Source organism: Patagioenas fasciata, chromosome 9 (assembly GCF_037038585.1).
Source record: "Patagioenas fasciata isolate bPatFas1 chromosome 9, bPatFas1.hap1, whole genome shotgun sequence".
NCBI classification, from domain to species: Eukaryota; Metazoa; Chordata; class Aves; order Columbiformes; family Columbidae; genus Patagioenas; species Patagioenas fasciata.
In genome coordinates this window covers 27,895,555-27,921,144 of record NC_092528.1, presented here as the reverse complement: position 1 = coordinate 27,921,144, position 25,590 = coordinate 27,895,555, and the positions used below count along the sequence as shown (strand labels likewise).

General features: G+C 39.0%; 2 protein-coding genes across 4 annotated transcripts in view; one reads left to right on the top strand and one right to left on the bottom strand.

The window, feature by feature from the left end:
* Positions 1-2,124: 2,124 nt before the first annotated feature.
* On the bottom strand, positions 2,125-14,741 carry PDCD10 (programmed cell death 10). The gene is made up of 8 exons (XM_065845034.2): positions 14,605-14,741; positions 7,900-8,114; positions 7,219-7,272; positions 5,827-5,944; positions 5,062-5,188; positions 4,602-4,680; positions 4,211-4,293; positions 2,125-2,610 (listed from the first exon to the last, which is right to left on the bottom strand). Exons 2-8 carry the CDS (start codon positions 7,993-7,995, stop codon positions 2,529-2,531), a joined length of 639 nt encoding a protein of 212 aa, XP_065701106.1. The 5' UTR covers positions 7,996-8,114; positions 14,605-14,741; the 3' UTR covers positions 2,125-2,528.
* Positions 14,742-14,878: 137 nt separating this feature from the next.
* The window catches only part of SERPINI1 (serpin family I member 1), a 49,272-nt gene continuing 38,560 nt past the window's right edge, over positions 14,879-25,590 (top strand). For 2 of the 3 annotated variants that reach the window (XM_065844952.2, XM_065844951.2), the window contains exon 1: positions 14,879-14,987. The gene's annotated coding sequence lies outside the window, so the exon portion shown is untranslated. Of the gene's footprint in view, positions 14,988-15,393; positions 15,501-25,590 lie in introns of all 3 variants that reach the window. The other variant, XM_065844954.2, reaches the window with a different exon arrangement.

Sequence of the window (25,590 nt, the reverse complement as noted above, 5' to 3'; positions counted from 1 at the left end):
ATCCTTAAGAGAAACTTATCTTTAGCTACTCAGGTTACTTGAATAATAAAGTGCAAAACCACAATAAAAATTGACAGATATATGCTCCAGACCATATCCAGTGGAAAATAAAAGTTTGTAAGACCACTAGAGTGGGATTCACTGCACACGATAGAAGAGCGTGACCTGAAGACATCTGGTTTCAAGTTTTCCCATTACAATGAATGATTTTCCTTTAAGGGTAACAAAAATAAATGAGAATAAGGTTACCAATGAAACATCGTACTGGTCAGACTACACAAAGCTTAGCCCTCAACTTGGTACCTTTTACCCAATAAAGGTTTTAGGAAGAACTGATGAACAATTCATTTCTTGATAACCTTTTTGATTTTCACTTCGAGGAATCAATCAGCAGGACATAACAGCATCTTGTTCGGGACCCAAGTCAATTATTTATTGTTTGTCCTACACCTGCAGACATAAATGTGGAGTCATTCAATCAGTCGGGATTGCCCACACCACTGTCCCTCTCAATCCAAGAGAATTCCAATAAAATTCTGAGATTTCTATTACGCTCAACTCACAAAGTATAATCCAAGCTTTCATGTCTCCCCTTGCAGCCACTGGTGCAGCCTTCCCAGTACCAAACACTTTTCAAGACAAACGAAATATCAGAAAGTCTGCTTTTCCCTTTCTTCTACCTGACTAATTAGTTTTCATTAAACCCCTTGGTCCTACAGTTTAAAGTTCACATCAATCGCAAGGAAGACTACTCAACCTTCTCACTCACAGCATTCAAAGATGGAAATTGAATACTACTCCAATGGAGTCAGCCCGCCTCCTCAGGACCTGCTGACATCGCTTTATCACTTTCCAAGAAATTAGTTTAGCATGTCACACCTTAATTAATAACAAAAACTTCAACTATAAACAGTGTATGCACGCCTTTGTCATGTTACTAAGATCAATTTGCTGGTTAACACAAAATACTGGCAAAACAGCAACCAGCCTGAACAGCCAGCTTTAAGGAGCATGTCCTGTTCATAGCTTCATGTAACCAAGAACTTCAGAAATACATTCCCAAGAAGTCATTTTTACACAATAATCTCCTTCACATTGATGATATTTCACTAGTCAGTGCTTTCAGCGAGGGAACTTTTCCATGCACGGATATACGGCACAACATCCAGAGCTATTTTGGAGGGCTGAAAAGAGCACTCTCTGCTTTTATATCATTTACGCAGATAACCAAGTTCCAAGACGCAGCAGTTGCACTCTGGATAAGGCACTTGCCCCAACGGAGCAATACAGCACCAGGCCGGTGTGCAAGAAAAGTCTGGATGTACCTTTTCTTCATCATTTGTACCTAAACAAGGAACATAATAATTGTGTAGCAACTATGCTTTCAGTCTGAAGCGATCCTTCTGCAGCAGCTTGTGCAGCTTTACAAACTCCTTTGCATTCTTCCCAAAACTTACTAGTTACGTAAATATTCTCCAAGTTTCCAGTGGTTTATTCTATAAAGATTCCCTTTCAAAATCAACTCAAGGTGTACCTCAAAGGGGCCGGCAAGATATTCATGACAACTTGCGAAATATTACTGATGAAATCACAATGCTAACACTTGAATCTGGCCATCGGCAGTTTTTAACCATCTACATCAAGTTTTGTCAATCGAGGTCTCACCGGATTTCAATCCCTGAAACAAAAGAATAGTTGCCTTATTGGCATGCATAGTATAGACATCACTAGTGCTACCTGGACGAGTTCCGTCTTCTCCTCCCTCCCAACAGGGCACCAACATTAGCTTAATATTTTCAATTCACCCTTTGCTGCATAGTCAATTGCATCTATATAAGTAATTCGCTGCTCAAAACGTCCGAGTAGCCTCAAAGTACAAAAAACATTAATTCACCACCAAAATATTAAGAAATAAAGGGAGATTTAGTTTCTATCACAAATGCACACCTCACTTCTGGGTTTCTAGATTACTTTTCCAAAGACATTTAAATATCAGAGGCTGTACTGATTTGAACTGCCAGTAGTTTTAGGCACCCCAATAACTTCAATTTTTCCACGTAATGGATGTTCCGCAATTCTAGAAAGGTGAGTTATGCATTGTCGTTCACATACAAAAAGTCAGTCTAACAGATGTAAACTATTTATTGAATATTTGCCACCAATATTGTTAAATACATAATCTTGCAGTTTTCCCGCTTTCAAGTTAAAATGTCAGAAACAGAACACCAAATATTTACAATTCTTATAAGGAATGTTACATAATGACACATTAAGGCGAAAATTCTTTTGGCTTATAATTCTGAAAAGAATGATAATAGCAAAAAGTGATGCAAAATCTTCATTGTGAGATTATGATTAAGCTACAATGTTTTACAAAAATATGGTGTAAGATGGCAATAATCCCATTCAAAATCCTGCATTAGGCCCCTCAAGAGGGACTGATAATTTATACAGTCAAAACTTTAAAATTTACATACAAAGGTACCCTATCCACCATTGAAAAGTACAACTCTCAACATATACAGTTTTCAGGCCACAGTTTTGAAGGTCTGGAGTATCAAGTTGGTTTGATGAATTAGTCGGTTGGCACTTATGAACACATTTATTGCCCTGTTAAAAGAGAAAGATAGTGCATCAGACATTTCCAGAAACATATAATTCAATAAATAAAGCATTAACTTCGGACAACTAAATATACTAGCATCTGGGCTCTATGACTTGGAAGCATGTTGATGTTTTACCCTGCTCTGATCCACCTGAAGCTCACTGCTGGCTAACAGACACTCATTTGCATAGCTAATCCTAGAAAGACTATGTTTATTGGCAGAAACTTAAAGACTTTGGCTCTCAATCACCACTGACATCTCAATCATGTATCTCTGAGGTATTAGCTAACCAAGAGTGGAGCAGATGATCATTAAACACCTCTTCTTTTCAAAGCTGAACACTCCATCCCCTAGTAATTTCAGAATTTGCAACTCATTCCTCATGAAACATGTGGAAGCGACACACTGTTTTAGTTATCTTTTTTTGTTAGGAAAGAGGTGGGGAGTCACTGAGTTTTTCAGCTCAACAATGACATCTGTGAGCACGATTATTTTGTTTAGTGCTGTTACTTTCCAGTGGGAGCGCAGTATCTTCCTCAACATGCAGTTCAGACAGATTTAAATTACTTCTGATTACACAAGGATATGAAATTCAAGCTTTACCTGGGATTTCTTGCAATATTGAGAATATTCACGCTTAAATTATGCCCACAATACACAGCACAGTTTTCACTTCATGCAAGGCTAAACAGAGCTGGTGTCTTTCAGTACCATGGGGGTACACACACAATATCCAACCCTTCCCCCATTCCTTCAGTCAAATACTTTTCTAATCAACTGAGACTGTTTAGACTCAGTTAATGTGAAAACTTATCCATGCATCTGTGCAGTCAAAGCTAACAAGGTCTAAATTTCTCATTTTGGTATAACCAAATTTAGCCCCGATTACAGTAAGAGGAGGCAAAAGAATCTTTGATAGGCAACGCACTATCCCCTGGGTGCTGTCAGTCTTTGCCAAGCTCAACAAGACCAGACATGAAAGTTAGTTCTCATCTTTAAAACAGCAGCACATGGAACACGTTGGCACTGTCAAGGTCTGATTGGGATACACTCATAATCCAAACCAGTCGCTATAGTGAAATATAACAGTAGCAAACCCAAGGTGAAGACCTGAAAAAAGCCTCACTTTGAAGGCTAAAATATTCAAATATAAAATGATAAATCAGCAGAGTAGCTCCAAATACTGTGAAGCACTATAAGGAGCTATACAGGACAATAAAAATGTAAATCAAAGAAAACACTGCACAGATGTTTAGTGTTTGCAAATGGTATTTCAAATAGGTAGACTACTTTTTTTTCAATAAAGCATAATTTTTTGGCACTGAAAAAAACCCACACAAGACCATGAAATTTAACTTCACATATTCAAATCGTAAGCTAATTCCACACGTGGGTGTCGTATTGGTGGTGCATTTAGAAGACTTCCCTTCCCTCAAAAGCATTACAACAGGTATAAAAGTATTTTAAAGCAGCTATGGTGGCCTGAGGACACAAGTGAGGAAGTCCTGAAGAAGGCAGCTTATGCCCAAAAGCTTGTCTTATCTTCCCCTGTTAGTCAACAAGATCTTTCATTACATAAAACACTAGTATAAAAACATACTTACTTTCCGTCTTTAAAATAAGTTTTCAGAGTATCACTGAAGCTTTTGGAGTATTTTACAAACTCTTTCTTTTGGTGCTCAAGTGCCTAAGAAAAAAAACCAGCAGGAGCAGAGTCTTAGTTCACATATTGCTGGGTACAATCAGAATCTTAATGTTAAACTGAGAAGATTGGCTACCATTAAGAAAATACAGAAATTTTGATTATTTTAGATGACATGCAGAAAAATCACCCTATTCCTATCAAAATGCTGAGACCTACCAAAAACCAATCCTGTTGTTAAAGTATTATGTCACTGACCCGCTAAGCTCTCCTATTAATCCTTTGATCAAAAGGATACACACTTCCTCTTATACTATTAAAAATATCGTGTAAAAAACAGTTATTACACATACCCGCCGGTTCTGGTATTGGTATTTCTTGAAGACATTATTTACTGTGTCAAGAAGTTCCTTTATTGCACTTGCGATGTCCCTGTTTGGCAATAAAAAGATAGGTGTAATATCCTTAAGATATCCTATTTAAATATTGGAACTTAATCCCCTTCTTGTAGTTAAATATTTCTTAAAACAGTCTCTACAGAATAAGTATCAGAAAGGATGTAGCAAGATCAAATTCAAAGTGACAGATCAGTAGACATAGGAATTCAAACTACGAATCAGCAACTTAAGCTCAGTCTAATAACATAGGGCTCTCGTTAAAAAAAATCCTTAAATCTGTCCATTTATAAGTGAGGATTAGGCTCCTTTCCAAGGGAAACAGTGTTGTTAGCATCTCCTACAGCATTTGAACATTCAGATTTCAATAAAAAGTTTGCCCCCTCAATCTGCAAAACATATATAATACAGTACTTACTTGATTGTCTGAAGAAACCTCACTCTGTCATTGATCTCGTCAGGAATCTTACTAAGAATCTGTTTAAGTGCTCGTGCCTTTTCATTCAGATCTTGGAATTCTGGTTCTGGTCTTTCAATCATATACTCTAAGAACAAGAACATATTCAAAAATAGCATTAGTTTTTCCTCAAGTCTCTAGTGGCAGCTAAAACCACGACTTCACAAAATGCAGCAGTATTGCCACGTTACATTTGAAAGTGAACAGCACAAAAATAGCCACGATCGGAAAACTGCAGTGAATACACCCTGCATCAACAGAAACACAGTGCAACAATAATCTCTATTGCGGCAAGCTGGAAAAAGAGCTTGTCTTTATTTTAGTGAGACAGTGAAGACACTGCACTAATCAAATGCAGTATTAGAATAACTTAAAGCCTACTGTATGCCCTGACAGTCTAACTACTGCTTTTAATTTGAAGCAGAGAAAAGGTGTATTATATTCCACATACACCTTCTTCTAGTCGCTAGCAGCATAGAAGGTGAACTATGCACACACATAAACATAGTTCTAAAAATTCATTTTCTTTCTCTTAGTGATCAACTATGTTTTTTTAGGGAGAGATAACTTTTGCAAAAGAGGTATTCAGAAAACACAAATATTATTTTGCCAAGGTGAAAAAAAGCTATTTAGAAACAAATAACCTGTTCTGAAAAGAGGCACCTAGAAATACATGTTCCTAGTTAACGGTGTAATGAAAAATACTTATTCAACATATGATATTACCTTCTACATCATCAGCTGCCATACGCAGGAGAGACTCCGTGAAGTTCACGTCCACACTTTTTTTCTCCAGAATTTTCATAATTATGTCCTGTGTAAGACCTGGATTTTCTTTTTCAGCCTGAAGGGCAAAGAAAATTTGTTTTCTTAAACACACAAGACCTGAATATTGCAAGCACAAAGGCAGATTTTCATGTCACTTGCTCCATATACTGCAGGACTTTGCCAGAAACTTTACAAGTCTGATGGCTTTAAACTAGCAGACTGCACTGAAAACCATATTTCCACGACAACACCCATTTTTCTCAGATTACAGTGATTTTGTATGAACAACTTTTCCAATAAGCTTTTCCACTCATTTCAATTTGAGTAAGAAAATTTTTCATGAATTCTATATTCTGCTATATTTCCCTAAACACTAAGCTTTGAGACAAAGACATTGTATCTGCTGGGATTTCATTCACTCAAATACAGGTGCTACTCCTCCATTTTGTAAACGTGCCTCTTATGAATCACATCATATGCTCAAACATATCTTGGAATTGCTTTTTTCACAGAAAAAAACCCTTTTGTTTGATGACACATTTAAGGAAAGCTAAGCTAGACTAACATTGGAGGTATTCCCACTATCTGTGCTGCTATCGAAAAATTACAAGGGTGTGCGTATTTTAGTTAGCACTACCATTTCCATCAATATCTCAGATGGGCATTATTTGGGTTTAGCTTAGCTCCTTACCACCATTTGTAAAAATATTTAACTTGTACAAGCTCCAGTTGAGACTTAGGACCACCTATGTACACTTGGATTTAAGTGTAGAAACAGGGGAGTGTTACTAAGTTGAATAGCTCATATGTTAAGATATGTCATGTCTACAATTATTTCTCTTTAAACAATTCCAGATGATCACCACTTCAATAAAGCAGCATAAAGGAATATCTATATTTTCATTCTTTAGGAAAAGTTAGATGAATCTTGAACTTATCCTCATCCACAAAAAAATCCCATTACCATTCACTTTGTAAACTATTTTCAAGTCTGCTTCATGTCTGTCTCTCATGAGCACCTATTCTACATAGTCTTGTCATATTTAGGCTAGGTTTATTACCTTACCACCTTCACTGACTCCTCATTTAAGCTTTTATACTACGTAGACAAGATTCTGTTTGTCTAAAATTGCTCAACATGCTTGTATCATTCAGATTTCTACTCGTAAAATTTGCAGACATCTCAAACTTATGGTCCATTGCAATTGTCCACTTTATTTTCAGACTATTGGATCACGGATGCGTTCTTCAAACATGAAGACACAAGGAAACAAGACAGCTGAGTTTTTAGCTTCGTCATATACGGTTTACCTTTCAAACAAGCATTCTTCAATACAAGTTGCTTCTCACCTTAATAAAAGCTGCTCTCAGTGTCTGAGCTGCAGACAGATTTACTCTTTCTAGCTGCAAGAGAAGTTGAGAATTATTAGCAATTCTAATGTTATCGGAACAAAACAAGTACTCATGCCTTGCCTTATACAGCATAATGAAAAGGGGAACTGACAGTATTCAAGTTACTGGTCTCATTTGAGGGAGAAATACTACAAAGTTTCATCCCAAAGGAAAGACTTCCCCCTCCCTAAAATAAAAACATTAAAATCAAACACGTCGCTGCATTTACCCAGCCTACAGCAGAGGTCTCACAGAAGCTTTTAAGAACATCTCAACCACCTCCGATATTCACAGAAGAGCAAATATCCTATTAAATTATAGCCACTAGCAGCAAATTTATATGTATCAAACTGTTCGCGGGTACATGTTCAACTGTATGTTACTTCTTGCCATCAAATGCAGGACCTAGCATTTTCAGGAAAATCCTCTATAAAGGGTAAGAAAAAATGCTAAGGTCCAAGACAACTAGCAAACTTTGATGAGCAAGAAATTGTATTTACAGAAAAAAAAGATAAAACAGTACATAGAAAGATGGTGTTGGACACAAAATTTCCCCAATGAAGAGGAGCAACCTGCTACTGTGATCGTATTTCCTAAGGTAAAGGAGATTATTACATTTTAAAGCAAAATGTTACTTACCTCGTTAAAGACAGGGTACATAACAGCATAGAGAGGCATGGAAACCATAGAAGTGGTCTCTGCTTCATTCTTCATCTCTTCCATTGTCATCCTCATTCAAAGCCCCACTTCTCAAGGAAAACACTATAGAAGCAAAGAACTCCTCATTCACTGGAATGTTTTTTCTTTTTCCTCGTTGTGCAAGAATACTTGAAGAACTTGAAAAATATACGGTCCTTTGGTTGTGCAAGAAAACAAAACACAACACACAACAAAATTATGAATGCTCCTGACTGGCAGCTTCTAAAAATGAAAAAGCACATAACAGTAATTTGTTACTGCCTACAAACTAGGAATTACTTATGACATGAGTTGAGTAAATATGGAATGACTGCTTCATGTAACTTCAAAACCTTAACAGACATCTATTAAGCACACAGATATTTTAAAGAGTGAGGTATTACCAAAGACATTTTACTTCAAGTTCTTATGGAATTAATTTTCCTGAAGAGGTTTTATTCGAGAAGTATTACAAAAAACTTGTAAGCAGCACCATAAAATTCCCAACAACTCACATATATAAAAAGCCTGAAAAGGATTTCATGCTGTAAACCCAGACCCCCTACAGATGCATTACGACAATTAACACAAAGGCTACCTATAAATACTCGATATTTTTGCATATGGTCAAGCTGTGATTCTGCTGGAGATCAGTGCCTACTTTCTGCCCATTTGAATTCCAAATACTACATCTTTGTTTTTATATAAGCAAAATCTTAAGTCATGTTTTCACTCAGGGTGTGTCAACGGCTACGTTAACTCAATGGAAAATTATTGTTCCAGTAACTGAATCGAGGTTTTGGAAATTCTCCACCCAGTCCAGCTCATCATATCCAACACAGAGTGATCATTGCTCAGACCCAGAAATCATGTGGAAAAGAAAAAAGGTCACCCTAGTGTTCATAATAAATCTTTATCATAACTTGCTTCATTTTCTGTTAATAACATTATTTTAAAATATTTTATGTGACATAACCAAGTTCAAAGACCTGAAGTTCAAGTTAGGAATAAAGATAAAGAGAAAGAAATTAATGGTTTAAGTTTTTAAATTTCCTTGGAACATTGAATGCATGAGAGTTTTTTCCTCCTAACAAGCTTCAGACATCAGGCATTTGTATGTTTGTGTACTGATTTTATTGATATTTTAGTAAGAAGCAAAATAAGTGAAATTTTTAAGAAACAGCTGAAGCTATTAGAATAATCAACATCACTTTCCAATAGCTTGAACAGGTTACAAAATGCAAGGTATTTTTGCAAGCTATACTCCACACTGGCTAAAAATCTTCAGGCTGTTTAAACAGAAGAACAGATATATGTTTTTTGCCCAGGGCAGGTATACAGTAGTTTAGTTAAAATTATATAAGTGAAATCTGTTATTGATTACAGTAAGCGTAGAGAAGAACTTGGACGAGTAGAAAAATCATGCGCCTCATCTGAGCCTAAGATTAAGCAGTATGAATAAACCCAAAATTGAGAACACAAGTGAAGAACTGGTCACACTACAGAAAGAGCCAACCGTTAAAACCTGAGTTGAAGAAAAATGAAACATGACCATAGTAACAAGCAACAGCTCTTTATACAAGTCTGCTGACATGGACTACTGATTGCAAAATCTCATCTTTGTTTCTCTTACTGTTCCAATCCTTCAACATGACATACATGTAGGCACAGAACAAGATTACCGGGACTTTAAAAAGAGTTCTGTGTAGATGAGATGCGTCCCCATGGATGGAAGTGCAAAAATCAGGGCTCTCGTACTGTTTATCACCTACTCGTTGATATTCTACAGCTGTCGAGAACGTGGAAGAATACAAGTGAGTATTTACCATTCCTCGAAAAGTTGAATATCTTTAAAGAACTTGTTTCAGAGTTATAGAAATTCATGCAAGGTCTACTCACATGGCAGGAGGGAACTTGTCTGAACAAGTTTTCACTCACAACTGCAAGTACAAGCTGCCCCATTTATTATACATGAATGTTCCCTGCACTACAGACTCTGGTGTGTAAGGGGCAGAGCGGATGAAGAGCTGTTTGTTTCACCGTTTAATTCAGTGTTTCTGGAAGTTCAGTAAAAATATATACTCATGCAAGATACTACATTAACAAGCATCACAGAAGACAGCCTTCGCAGATTAATTCACTGCAAGTTTTTATCTAGAGTACTGTATTGTCAACAGAATAAGTTTTTAAAATAGTTAAATCAGGTCATTGAACATTGTTCTAGTCTACCCAGAAGATTTTTCACCAGAGGAAGAAGGGCAAAAAAAGGACAAAATAACCATCAGATACAATTACTTTGTTTTTATGGGTTAGCAGTATCCACAAAGAAAAGAACTTCTAACTGAAATGATGGATTTTTATGATGATGAAAAGCTATTACACTGTGGACTACCATGAAGAACTCATTTTCTCCTGAAGAGCCATAAGCTATTGTTACGAATCCAAAGTATAGTTAAACCCTCCATATAAAAACAATTATACACCATCTATTACTGCTTTACCAGACACTGACACTCTTCAAACACCACACAAACCCTTGGATTTATATTAACACAAAGGATACAAGTGTTGTGACTGAAGACAAGAGGTAGATTCAAATACACATGCACAGAAGAAATACATAAGAACAAATACTTTTTTTCTCAACATATGAAATGTACTCAATATATCACACTGCTTGTTCATTATTCCAGAAATCTTCCCATTTTCCAGAAGATACTTGCACAAGAACATGACATTACCTCGCGTATTTGACCGCTAACATTGCCAAACTATTTGTCTTTGCAGCCAGGGATCAACTTCTTGACATCTTTCAGATGTAACTTAGATGCACTGCAGTCTTTGCTAGTGTTAAACAGCAGGGATAAAAATCTTTACCAAAAAAACCCACATTTATTTATATTAGAGAAAGATAGTTTGTCATGGCTGCACTATACCACATACAAATACCTTTGAAGAAAGTCTCGATCCTGATTATGGCCCAAATCCCCATGAAAACTGAACTTTTTGTTCTATTATCTAGATCAATTATTAGAAAGTCCACTAGCTTTCAAAATAGCCTGACTAAAGCCAAAGTTTAATGCACATTATCATGCAGCAACTAGGAGCTGTCAGTATTTCTTTTGGTATGTGATCACAAGCAGCCACCTGCCAAGTTTTATGGCAACACTGACTTCTAAAGGCCTAACTTCAGTTCACTACAGTCTCAAAACAGTCCTTATTTGAGAAGAGTTTGCCCTAGTTTCACCTGTCAATTGTGTTTTTACATTTTCATAAAAAGGTGGAACAGGATTCCATGAGAAGGTGATCTATTAGGACAGCACAACGTGGTCATGCTGTTCAGAAAATCCTGGCAAATTGCTGTAAGATCCAAAAAAGGTGTCACTCTGCTGGTAAACTCGTTAATTGGTCTGAGAGGGAAGCCAAGGACAAGACAGTAGGATACTGCTATATGTTCATCTGCATGCAAGATTCTTTTTTTGCTACAGTGATCCCACAGATTCAAATCTGCTTACGTGCAACCAGAATCGTGCTTCATGCTACATCAGATAAAATCACCCATCGGAGAGAACGTACAGAACAGTATAGACGATTTAAAGAGAATTTAAATTTGAAAACTATGCTGCTCAGTCTTAAACCATCAAACACCTCAAGCTGTATTCCAGGAGATGCACTAACATGGAACATATACTTTCAGTGTTACTATAAGTCTTATATTCTAACCTTTAAGTTGCAGCACTAAAACATTATCCCAAATGTTCAGCAAACACTGAGAGAACTGGTATATTTTAGGTGAGGAACAAATTCGTATTTTTGATAGACCTATTCCTAAATATCCATCCAATAATATTTTAAATCATTCAACCAAATTTTATCAGGAAAAGAAAAAAAGGAGAAAAAAACCCCAATAACATTAAGATAAACTTCCTGTAAGCCAAATAGCAAAAACCACCACACTTCCCAAAATGTACAGCTACTGTAGTCAGTACCTAAGGTGACAATTTGTTTAATCGGTGTCATTTACTGACAGACTTCAGGTCATGCACTAAAACCAAGTAGCAGAACTGCAGAGCTATTAACCAGAATGTAACCACAGCAATAGAAGTGCAGAGTGCAGTCACCTTCCACAAACCCACGTCTGTTCATTGGCCAGTGACAAAAACAAGCAAGGTATCCATGATGGAAAGGTGTTTGATTAAAACTACCCTTTGAAACAGTGTTGAAAGAGAACAGAGTTTCACAATTAGAACCTTTAGAGAGTTTTAAAACAACAGAAACATTAAGGATCAACTGGCAGGATTACAATCTTTGGTTATGTCATCAGTAGATCTACCTATATACTGATGTTGTCTCTATTCCCTTCTCCAGGCTCCATCTACCTTAGATGTGAAAAACTTTAAGCACCTAGACATTAATATTCTTTTTTAGAAGAGTACTAAAGAGGAGCAAAGCCTGAGGCAGTGATCTACCAGAATGATTATTTCAATGGTTGGGTTCTAGCAAAAATTACAGCTCTATTCCCGCTAGAAAAGGCCACCCTTACTGCCAAGAAGTTCAGCTTCACTTTTGCAGTGAGGATTCAAGAAGAGGTTTGACTTTTAGCCTGATCTGTGACCCCTGAGTTACCAGAAAAATTAATTTACATTCAGGAAGAAAGAGTAGGGGGAGGGAAATAGCAGCACAAATTCTATCCTGAATTCAGCAGCAAAGAGCTTGGCTTCTGTTTGTAGAACCAACATGCATGAAAGAAGGGAGTTTTGGTAATTTACTAATTACAGTTGCAAATATTACAGAAGAAAGACTTGCAGAGTATGCTCTTTTTAACTACATGCATACCCCACACATAGCTGGGTAACTAAGTCTCCCTTATTAACGGTCACTTAAATCAAAAAACCCACACTCCTTTTCCTTGTCAGATGGTAACTTACCTACCAGCGATGTATTTCAATTATAGATTGTAATTATCTCCCATTGTATAAGTCAGATCATATGGCACAAAACTTAAAGGCTTTGTGCTTCAGATACAGAACTACTTTCCTTCTTTTTAAAGCTGATGTGGCTTCATGGCAGTATGGCTGAATTAATTTGAATTGCATATAGATCAACTGCTACAATAACAATGTCTGTATTTTAAAAACCAGTAAAGATAACAAGAAACTTTTAAAAGGTACTATGCTGTACTGATCCTATATTCTTCTAATGCTTACACACAGCAGCTTTGCTAAAGAGTTAACAAAATGATTGTAATTAGAAAATAGCATTGAGGTTCTAAAAGTATCTTTAAATGCCTCTCACTAGAGCAGAGATTGGCAGTTTTCAAATATGCACACGCATAAAACAGCCACTTACAGTTGAGTTCACTCTGACAAAGCATAACTGCTTATGCATTTTATTATTTTAAGAGCAAGTTGTATGACTAATTCAGAAGTCACACAAAATCACAATAAATCCCAGATGTCTATTTGTAGAATCAGATCAACTTAAAAACAAACAAACAAAACCAAACAAAATCCAGGTCTGGTCTTAAGTCAGATTTACAATTAGTTCATGTTCTTTTGCAATGCTGAACTTCATGATTTACTGATTTAGTCTGTCCTAATACACCCAGCTTTTGTGTCTGCTCAACCCGTGAGAAACTATAACCTCCTGCACTGTACCCCAAATTCAGTAGTTACGACCACTGAAATTATTATACAGCATAACTAAACCAAGTAAGGGTTCTTAGCTGATATAATCATAACATATCCCTGTTTTCATCTTTCTTTTTTTTTCTCCTTGGAAACGTGAAAGTAAAGCTATTACTCTGCAACTACTACCAGCTAAGGCACAGTTTCAAACATATAAACACATTCCAGCAAGTCAACAAATACCAGAGAGCAATTAGTTCCTCTGATAACAGCACAAACCTGGCCCAGGATTTCAGCGATCCACCCGTGCCCCAGTGTGTGTAGGAACCAAGCAAACCGCCCCAGCTCAGTGAGCAGCTCAATGGGACACCGGGCGTCTCCCCAGCCTGTTCAGTGTTTCAGGGGCACACACCCGGGTACCGGTTGCCCCTGCCCGGCAGTTTCGCCCCGGAGCCGCCAGGTTTGGTGGGAGGAAGGAAAGAGCCGAGACGCCTTTTCCTCCGCTCACACCTGGGAGGGCCCAGCCACCTGCCGGTGATCCGCTCCGACCTTAGAACGAGCTAAAAATAAGACACACAGCCGGGCCTACGCTGCTCGGGGCCGCCTCAGGTCGAGCAGCCCCCTCGGCCGCTCCCCCGCCCCGGAAGGGTAGGGAGAAGGACGAGCCCTCGTCCCGCTGCACCCCCGCCCTGAGGGGAGAGGAAACAGCGCCGGACTGTCCCCTGCGAGGGAGGAACGGGCAGGGACACCCTCCGCCGCCCCGCACGGCGACGCCCGAGGCTGCGTTCACCTGCGGCGGGAGGTCCCGGCGGCCTCACCGCTCCTGCCCCTGCCCCCGCCCCGTCCTCCTGCCGCCAGGCCCCGGTACTGGAAGGAGTTTGAGGCGGCGCAGCCCCAAAGGGCGAGCCAGGCCCTGCGCAAGCACACTAACGGCCCCCCCCGCCCTCCCGACGCGCTCGCTCCCCCGTGGGCACACGCCGGGAAGGGAAAGACGGCGGTAAAGCCCAGGGACAAATCGCAGCCCCTCACCGGCCCTCACCTCACCGCCCCCGGAGCCCTCGAGTGCGCCGCTCGCCGCGCCGGAAGCGCCCGCGAGGAGGAAGCGCCGGCCGCGGTTACCACACACCAGGCGTTGTCCGGAACCAACCGGCGGCCGCGCGGGGCCCTGGGGGTTGTAGTCCCGCCACCCGCGACTACAAGCCCCACAATGCAACGCGGGGCAGGGGGTGGAGACAGGCGGGGAAGAAGGAGGCGGGAGTGGCCAATCGGAGCGTGAGGCCGGCGGGTGGGGGCGGAGCTTCCGCGAGGCGATGAGACTACCCCGGCGGCGGCGGCGGGGGGAGCACACCCGCGGCGGAGCGCGGAGCGGCGGGAGCCGGGGCTGACAGCGGGTGGGAGTGTTACCGCGCCGGTAGCGCTCCGGTGAGTGCGCTCGTCTATTCACTGCTGGGAGTGCATGTGCTGGGCGGCGGCTCCCGTCTGTTTCTTGAATTGAGGGGTGCTTCGCGTCGCTCCGTTTCGGCACTAAGCGGGTGTTGGTAACGGCGGTGCGGCGGAACGTTCCCCTATTTTCCTCTCCCCACCCCGCGCGGGGGCCGCCGGTGGGAGCGCCGGTGCGAGCTCAGGAAGGCGCCTCCGCAGCGGTGGCGGTTCCGTTAGTGCCTGAGGGGCGGGAGGACGCGCCCGCCGGGGGGAGGCGGCGGCGGGGATGGAGGCGTTGGGGAGTGGGGGCGCTTTCCCGCCGCTGAGAGAACTTAACGGGGTGGGAAACCAAACCCCGAAGTGCTTCAAGTGCTCAGTCCCCCTTTGTCTCTCCACCTGCCGGCAGCGGCGGGGAGGATCCCGCTCCCGTCTCCCGGGAGCTGAGGCGGCCCCAGCCCCACTCGCCACCGTCTGCGCCGCAGCCCGGGCACTTTGTTGTCAAGTTGGACTGTGGTAAGTGTTGCGAAAATAGTTCATAAAATCCCGTCCCTGCCGAAGAAATTGTCGGGCAGGTCAGTGTGGCGTTTCTGGGCGCTCTCCGACCGGAGCTGGAGCCCTTTTTTGAGGAGATTTTCTCGTGTGTGGCACAGTCGTGCCGTTAATTTGGTCAGTGCTCCACAGACCGTACGCTTAGATGGAGTATTTTGTCTGCTAAAAAATGCTTAACTTGTGTGTTGTTTATCGAGGTAGTTGTGTCACTGGGAAGCTTTAATACTTGAAGTTTTAAATATTTTTATTATTTTAATATTTAAAATTAACTCTACTATTGAGCTGCTAACTCAGTTTTGGATTTGATTTGCATTTCTGATGCATCAGTGTGAAAACTTGCCTTTTAAAAAAATACCGACTAGCATCATCTGTGCTAACAAGGCAGATGGGTTCCAGTGCGAGCAGGTGAATTGACCAGTAAATTATTAAACTTGTCAAACATGGGCTGTAAGTTGCAGCAGTGAGATGGCAAAGTGGGAAGACTTTGATGTCTGTGAGAACAGACAAATCCTGTGCACAGACTGTCACCGGTCCCCATCACCTTCACGTACGTGAGCAGAGAATGCTGGGGACAGGGAAAGAAAAATAAAACACCTGGATTGTTATATTTATTATGTGTACAGACTTCTCACCCTACCACTTAGTTTTATTTTAATCAGACCTGTGTATGATTTTGCATATATCAAATACTCCACTCATCTCGGTATTGAAGGACTGCTTAAAATTTACATAGTGTGTATGGATTGTGTATTATTAATCACTGAGTATCTCTGATTCCTCAGCTCTTGTCTAATCATTTTTGATGCTATCAGTAATTCAGTCTAATGGAGAATGATACTATTCTGATTAGGTGAGAGACATTTACCAAAATGTCATAGCGTGGATTGAGCCAAATGCATGTCTATGGTGTTTTATCCTTTCAGTGAAATGAGTATGTTTTCAAGTAAAACTACAAAGCTGCAATCCTACTGGTGCTAACACTTGAAGTAGAATATGTCATCCCCCTCCATCAATTTAGTGATACTTCTTCAGAGTCTGTCCTTTTGGATTGTTTGTTACAAAAGCAACAAGGTCTTGGACCGGATTCATATTTTCTTGTGTATATGGTATTTATCAGAGTTGTTGTGGCTTGGTTGAATGTTTTGAGGAATAACTGTCAAGGAGCTGAGTGATTGAATGGTTGTTGGCTTTTCTGTAAGGTCTGGGTTGTCTACAGGATTACAAATGGCAACTTAAGAGGTAGTACAAGGTGAAGGCTTGTTAAGTTTGGTGTTAGATGCGGTCATGAGTTCCGAAATTTATCTTCACAAGACCGTCCGTCTTATGTGTTCATGTCCTCAAGTCGAGTTTGAGATTTTAAATTTGCTTTGTTGTTGTTTCCCCATCTACCATTTTCAGGGAATGGTTTATTCACAAGCTGATGAAAATATCCGTGAAGTTGTCACTCATCTACTTTCACATTCATTGTTGAAACCACACGATATCCTGTGTGTCTGCTGGCCTACTGAATGCCTTGGATACGGTGCTGCCAGCTCACATTGATTCCAAAAGTGGCCTGGGATTAACACCTTTGAGCTGCGGAGTGACCGGTGTGATGTGTTTCTGTGCCCCTTAAGACCGGGGTCTCTTGCGACCTCCTCTCCTATGGAAGAATGCGTATATGTTCATATATAGTCTAGAGTTCTGGGGGCATGTGGCTGTGAATGCTACACAGTTGTGATAACTCTTCTGAAATTTATTCTGTGGATGTAAATGTCATGTTTACATGTAGTTTAATTCAATTTCTGATCTTAAGTATCACAAAATATAGCAGTGGAGAGGAGGTAGTACAGGTAGGTTTATTCACATCGAGATCAAGCTACTCTCATCTCTTCAAAATCCTTTTCAACTAACATATCTGATGTTTTTTTTCTCAGAATTTCGTATTTGTGTTTTGATTGCTCATCATTCATGAAGGCACATTTTTTGATGTGGCTGAATACCTTTTAAAAGAATTTCTGCCAATTTGTGTTCTGTGTAGGCAATATGTTATTCTTTGTAAAACACAGGCTGAATATGAATTAAATACGGTACATCTGTCCTATACTCAGTCTTTAAGCTGTCCTCACATTAAATGCACTGTGTGTTCAAAAGGATGTTAAAAAATAGTGTGTAAGCATGGCTTTTAAAATGAATGCCTTATTTTCTTTATTTTGTGTACACTTGCCTGCTTCTGATACAGTCAGTATCTCTGGTTACAGGTCAGTATAATGGGCACATGGTAGGGAAAGACATCAATATAGACAACTGTGATTAGTGATAGCTTTGTATTTTTCCTCAACTATATGAAAGACCAGTGTAGTTAAATTTGGAAATATCTTTAAAATTTGGGGGTTTAGTGTCTTTTGAGTGCTGTTAGTCTTGTGAACGGGATGTCAAAAGGTTAGTGAAACTTCGGGTGGAAATACTGCAACATACGTTCCTGCAGGAGGAAAGGATATACTTTATGAATCTTGGAAGATTCACTTGACATAATAACAAATTTTCTTCAAATTTAATTGTAAAATTATGCTGGAGATAATGAAGCTATCCACATCAAGACAAAATACCACCATTAAGTAATAAGAGTAAAGTTTTGGACTTACTTTCCACTCTGTACTTGGCATTTGAAGCAGTACAAAATGAGAGAGGTGTAAGTAAACTGCATCAATCACATGAGGAATATATATATATTTTTATCATGTAAATAGCTTAGTTCAGTCATTAGCAAGGGAGTTTGTGTTGGAGAAGGTCTGTAACAGCTCAGTACTGTGAGAATTCAAGTAGGATGAATGGTGGTGTGAAACCTCTTGAGTTTCCTGACTTCACTGAGAGAATGCAATGTCATCTTTTTTCGTTTTCCCCTCTTTAAAATTCTGTTTCTGCAAAGGTAAACATAAATGTACATGAGATGGTCTGTGCTTTTTGCTAGTAAGTAAAGCTATGCCACACTGCATTATTTTAAAACTAAAAGCTTCCATTTCTTTTTTATCCTGGCTTTGTACACATGTGTGCATTCTGCTTCTTGCTGATCCCTCAGCCCAGTCAGGATCTGAGGTTCGTGTTGATGGTTTTCTGGTGGCTTCGCATTTAAAAGCAGCGAAGTCCCTTTGCAGGAGGGTCACCGCTTGGCTTTTTCTGCCCATTTGTGTTTTATGTCACTCTGAATAGCATCTCATTTGGCGGCAAAGTGTGTATGGTAAAGAGTTGTTCTTATGTGGTGTGATTAAAATATCAACTGTAAGGTCATGTTCTGCTTTGTTTAATATGCTTCAAAGCCAATGATTATGAAAACTGCAGACTGTGGCTAATGTGATAAAAGCTGTGAGAGTTATCCGCATCCTTTTTGGTCTTTAGAGTGACTGCAGAGCAGCTGTAGCTGTGAGATGGGAAAAGAGAAAATTTCTTATTGATACAAGCTAATGAGTTAAATATGTGTCTGATTTTTGGGTTAATGAGATTTGACCTCCTGTATTGTAAAGGATTTTTGGTTTAGTTGAGTGTTTAAATATTATGATAATTCTTGAGAACTATTTTTTGAGACCTTGAGACTATTCTTTCAGGAAGAATCAATAATGACAAGTTATATTCTGGCTAAAAGAAGAGAGTTAAACAATGTGATTGTATTCAGTTTTAACAAAATAGCTAAGCTATTAATCAGGAAACTTTTTAGCACTTCATTATGTACTTCAGCCCTGCAGTCCTTCACCATTACCATTACATATAAAAAATAAATTGTTAAATGGTGGAAACTATTTCTAATCTGCTGTGTATGTCTGACAATTCTAAAGCTGAGATGACTTGATGGGGCTGAGGGACAATTGACTTCCTCTAGAAAGATCAGTTCTGTCAGAATTGAAACTGAAACTGTACCATGTGTGCAGTGGGATTTCTTAAATATAGAAAAACCAAGCACTAGTTAGGTAGGAATGATCTCTCCAAACCTCGGAAGAACTTCAGGTCCTGTGTTTTCATCTGGTTTTGTCTCCATGTTTCTGCATGCGCAGTGGGTGTGGGGGACTTCTTCATCTGAGAAGAGAGAACTGTCATTTCCTTTCTAACTTCTTTGAACAACATATTTAAGGCTTTGTTTTGCTTTTGGAATTCTGACCAAGTTCTGAGAATTTTGCTCAGACACCACTGGAAAGCAAACACTTTAATTGCCTTTGCAATAAGATAATATGCCCAAACGCTTGCTCACTAGTTGCATTTTGCATCTGGTACCTTTTGAGCAGTGATGCCATTCCAGCCCTTGGTTCTCCTGTAGAAGTTTGGAGTAAGCTGGAGAGCTTGGACATCTACTTTTCAATGTGATATTTATTTCATTTGTTTTTTTAACTGACCTTGGCATGTCAAGGTAACACCAGGAACATGGGTACTTTGCCAGGCAGCCTGTCTGAACTCCTCACCGTCACTGAGCCGCTCTCCTTCTGTGACAGGAGAGCAAAACATCATTTTTCAGTAACAGTTTTTGTGTCGGAGGTTGTATTCACTGCCCCAGTTTTCCCCATACATCTCAATTATGTAAGTTGTAGCTGGAAAGAAAATAGGTTTAAAGATTTAAGACATCATTAATTGCTACACTAAAACTGCCCCTTTGAAAGGTTTTCTTTCCACATTTAAATTAAAGCAGTTCTTGGAGCATTTAATGATTGTGTACTTCACAAAGCAATTCGAGTTCACTGAAGCAACTCATGTTTTCTTTCTCGGATACTTTTTTTTATTAAAAAAGTGTTTGCTCTACTTTCTAAACTATTTAAAGGTATTAATCAAAACCTAAGACAACAAGAACAGCTTACTGTAATATCAGGTCTTCAACTTGAGATCCTGTTGATGTAAAGGAAAGCTGTCTAGGTCCTTACCCAAATTGCTGTAAATACATGTAAAGCCTGTAGGTGAATGAGAACCTTATCATCCGTAAAGAGAAACATGAGAAGTAGGAGGAAGAAGAGAGGGAAGCCAAGTTATTTTTACTGTAAATATGTCAGTTTATTGACTTGTTAATTTCAGATTTATGCAAAAAAAGCGTGAGGAAGAAACAGTTACGTCTGCCAAAAACAAAGTAATTAGTGGGAGTTGAAATATGTCTAATGATTCTTACAAGTACTAAAGAGGAATAAACTAGTCTCTTATTAAACTGGATATGGACTTTTAAAACACTGTAGTAGTTCTATTTTGTCTCTGAAAGCATGTGCGCTTGCATATGGTGAATAAAAACCTCTTTATAGAGTAACACTGTTTATTCACAGTAATGTTACAGGCAACAGGTGTTTTTGTGATTATCTTTTTAAGTAAGAAACTGAAGCTGACTCCACACTTCTAAAATAAAGGTTCAGATAATACTTGACCAAGCTTTTGCCTTTGCTTTAAGTCATTCCTTTGCAGCAGAACTGGGCCTTTCCTCTTCATGTGCTGTTCCTCGGTGCCCAGGCCTGACCCTGGAGATGTCCCTCTGCAGCATGTCCGTGCCCGTCTTTGCTGCTTCTGATCTCCAAGGGACATTACCCACCTCCTTCTGCCACCTGAAATGCCATTTCAAGGGAGCAGGACTGTCAGGACTGCTAGCTGTGGCTTTCGTTTTAGTGTATGCAGAAGTAACTTTACTATTAACTCTTTGAACAGGAAATAAAAGTAGTCTCTGGAATATCCCACCCCATGAGAACTTTTCAGAAGTGTTTTTTTTTTTAAAGTTTGTTTCTTTTTTAAGCCAGAGGCAAGAGAATGATGAAAAACTTCATATGTCTCCCCATGCCCTCATCTGACAAACTCAGGTGTGTAAAGAGCATCTTTAAATACCTATTGGGAATTCAGCAAGGCGTGAGGTAACATTCTCAACGCAAGTGTGGTGCCTGTTAGGACTGAGCAGCCTGAAACAATGTGTGCGGTGCTTTGTAGCTGTAAGCTTTCTTGTTATTCTTCCTGGAGATGGGTTCTGAAGTCTCACATGCCATGCATGCCTTTATGCGGCTTCTCAGTTCGATGTCACCTGCGTGATCACTGCATGCTACAATCGCGCTTTTTCTCAATTTCATGCAGGAGAGTGTCTTTGATTAGTCCTCCCCAGCATCGCTGAGGCACAGAAACTGTCATGGTAGCACAGGAACCCATGTGGATTTTAGAGCTTTTGGAGTCTCCACTTGCACAGAAGCTACTTGGCATCATCTGTAGCTTGCAGTTTCCATCTGCTCTCCCTACTGTGCATTGTGTTGGAATATTAGAGAAAGCAGGATGTTAGATCTATGAGGAGATACCGAGAAAAACAAATAACAGAAAAACAAGCAAGCATAAATATCTAATTATGTGGGATATGGAGCAGCAGGGCATATAGAGAAGATATCCATGAAAGTGAGTAAGAAACAAATTGACTGTAAGTAGATTTATTTCAAGGGGATGATATGCATGAAGTGAAAAAATGCCATTGGTAATTTTTCATATAAGACTGTGAGGGAGGAAAATGTATGAACAATATCAAAACACAGTGCACTTGTGAATTTGACAGAACTGATAGCAGGTCTTCATATATGAAGTGACAGCAGAAAACCCTTTAGCTTCAAGAGGGCAAGCCTTCACTCAGTAACAATTAAAGTAAATTATTGAGCTGATGGAAGCTTATTTCTCAACAAGAATGTTAGGATATCTTGTATTTGAAAGGAGAAGAAAGCAACGTAAATTCAAGTCTGCATATAAAAAATTATTACAAGGAGCTAGGTCTAATATGGTATCATCTTTACCTGTAGTGAAAGCCCTGTGGAGGCAGATGTGTGAGATATGTTCCCACTATTCATCATATCAGGATTGGTAGAGACTAATTGAATTGATATTCAGCATCCTTTCCTAATCCTTATTTATGCAACTGCCCTATATTTGAGTTATTACTTTATCTCTTAAGAATCGTATGGCTTTAGAAGAATCCCCAGAAATATTGCTGAAGCGCCAAGAGATCAAGGACAAAATCAAATTCTTGCTTTCAAAAGCTCTAGGATTGTCGTAGGCGCTCAGAGAAAGGTAATGCCAATGGATAGCATCGTTTTAAAAGAATAAGAAAAAAGCTTGCTTGTTTTTTAGATCGTTTGGTAGTGGACAAGTCATTTAATCTATACTTAACCTGTGTTTCTCCAATGTAAAATGAGTCTTCCTACTCATAAAATAAAATCTAGTAATGAGTGTGATGCATCTGAGTATTAGTATGTTAAAAGGTGAAGGTCTCTTTGAATATGATTAATACTTTTAAGAACCATAATGTATTTGTATATAAACCATGTAGGCAACTAGGTGGCCATATAATTCATCAGGCCTGGCAGGCTTTGCTATGCTAGAGCAGCTTGGTATAGATTTTTTAGGGATATTAGATCATGCATTTTACTTACTCTAAGGATAAATGGTAAAATTTATCATAGACTTCCCATTTTTATTTTCTAAATCTTTCAATACAATGATTGAATAACATTTGAGAGCTAACAATTGCAAATCCTAGATATTGTTTGAATTATAGAGGTATTTTGTACTGTCTTGATCAAAGTAACATGTCATCAGTAGATGTACATAACACATAAATCTCACGTATGTTCAAGGAGGCCATTAGAATACAGCATTCATTTGGGAAATATTTGAGATAATAATGTATCATTCACTCATAGAAAAACTCAATATTGAGTTGAATTTCAATCAAGGCTGTGAAAATACTCGATATCCTTTGGAAACAAGAAACTGTGCCATCTCTGAAGTCTTTCAAGGTTGTGCATAGACAGGAAACAGCAAATTAACATAAAATTTCCATCTTTTTTCATGCTTAAATGATGTAGATGTGAAGTGAGTTCATTCAACAAAGCACCAATTTGGAGCTACTTTGCAGAGCTTGCTTGAGACAATGTGCTCTTGCAAGTTCACTTCAAATATGGATTATGGTAACTCCTGCAGATTTTTTTCACATTTAAATTACAACTAATTTTATTTTCTTACTTTTTATTTCTCTAGTCAACCAGGTAAAATTTTTCCTCACTCTCTTCTGGCTTACACAAAATATAGTTAATTAAGACATGCTATACTTTCTCCCCAGAGTCAAAGTATAATGTTCAGCTGGCCGACTTGCATGAATAATCCATCACTGTGAATCATTAATTTAGAAGACAAGCTATGGTAATTGATGTCTTTATGCAAGCTATGGAACCGCTTAGGGAAATAACTTATTTTTCTTGTTGGTACATTTTAAAATTTGTTCTAGAGTATTTCTAGGCCTGAGTAGTGTTGGGTTGTAGCCTCTGAGACTGGTTCACCTGAGATCACCTGTTTCTTTGGGAATGTGATCTGTTTCTTCTTTTTGAGGCAAAATGTGAGTATTTGTGTTCTTAAAAACTATTAAAACCATAAGGCACCCTTGGGCTCATCTTATATGCATATACTGGATGAACCACTGTTTAAGTTTTGGACGTTTCTGGTGAAAGGACTTGGCATAGTGATATTAGCAGAAGCCTTTATGTGATAAAAATGCCTTTCAAAAATCATGCTGGTTGTATCTGATAATGCAAACGGGGATTGCAAGCGCTAATACCTACTGTGTAAGTTGGAAATTAGACTCTTATATTCTTTTATGTTGGAAATTATTACCTGATGAGATGTTTCTGCATTGAACTAAGCATATCAAAGGCTGATGATATGTATAGTTTGTTGGAAGACTTCTGCTTGAAGATAATTTAGAACACAATTCATGAAGTCTGCTTATATGTTAAATTATACCCTTACCATCATGTCTATATGGCAAGAAGTGGTACTAATTTTTGTTTCCTTTGTTAAGAATCTCTTCACTTTCCCTCATAATTGAAATATTAGGGTCTGCTAGTCTGCAGCAATACATACCAATTGACAATTATTTTGTCTGTCTTCAAAACAAAGATGCAGCTTGGTCAGTATTTGTGTGGGAACCAACAGCTTGGTGATGTTTTGGTGGCAGTTCAGAAGCCAAATATCAATTACCTGTTAAAAGGAGTTAGGTTGCCGAGGTAAAAACAAGTGGCAATGGCTTTTGTATTATTGCAGGTCAAGGTAGTTCCAATGTTCTTTTCTTTTGTTGCTGATCTCCTGTATTTGAAAATAAAATGTGTATTCTGCCTCTAAAATTCTTCCTGTATCAGCAACCAAAGATGTTTGTCTTCAGTTTGAGTCTTTCAACTTTGTCCATTGTATTCCAGTTCTGGGAAGGTTATGAACTCCTCCTCAAATAGACTTTACATTTTTCATTAGAAAAACAATTTTATGAACTTATGAAAGGTTTTTAATGCACGTGTACAGATTTCATATGTGCCAAATATGACAGAATTAAAGTCAATTTATTTTAATGGGTCTTGTACTAGAGGTACATAGCACTGGGCTGTTTTCTATTCCATAGAGAAAACTTCTTAAATATTTCTAATGTGTTCTGTAACTGAAATGCAAAATAAACCACTTCTACATATAATATTTAAGTTGTAATGATTCTTAAAACAACCAGGTGTGTGTTTGTTCGGGTTTTTTTAACCTAGAATATTTACCTCTCATTTAGGCACCAAAATAGAGGTTTGTTGTCTCATGTACTTGGCTGTTCCTGTTTGTTCTCAGCTGAGCCCTGGTACGCTGTGCTCTTAGAAACCCACCCCTGAATTTTGACATTATATATAGGAAGAAGAGAACATGTTCACAGGAAACTGGTGTTTGAGCTAAATTCAAACAGGCTTTGCCATTTTGGTTCAATTTCTCAAGGTATGAGGAGTATCATATTGGTGATAACTTCAGTTATTGAAAAATGGTAATCACAACTTTCATAAAGAGAGATAAACCGTGTTTATTAATGCTTTCTGTGGACACACAGTGATTCAGCCTTGGAAAATTAAATGGGTAACTGGGTTGTGTAATTAACTTTTTTCCCCTATGGACTGAATGGCTGAACATGAACAATTTTGAGTAGCTCCAGAATAGTTTTGTAATATTAGTTCAAGCCAAGGGAAAAAAGAATTTTTTTCAGGCCTTTTAAATAAGAGCAAAGATGCATAGTGAACAGAACTTG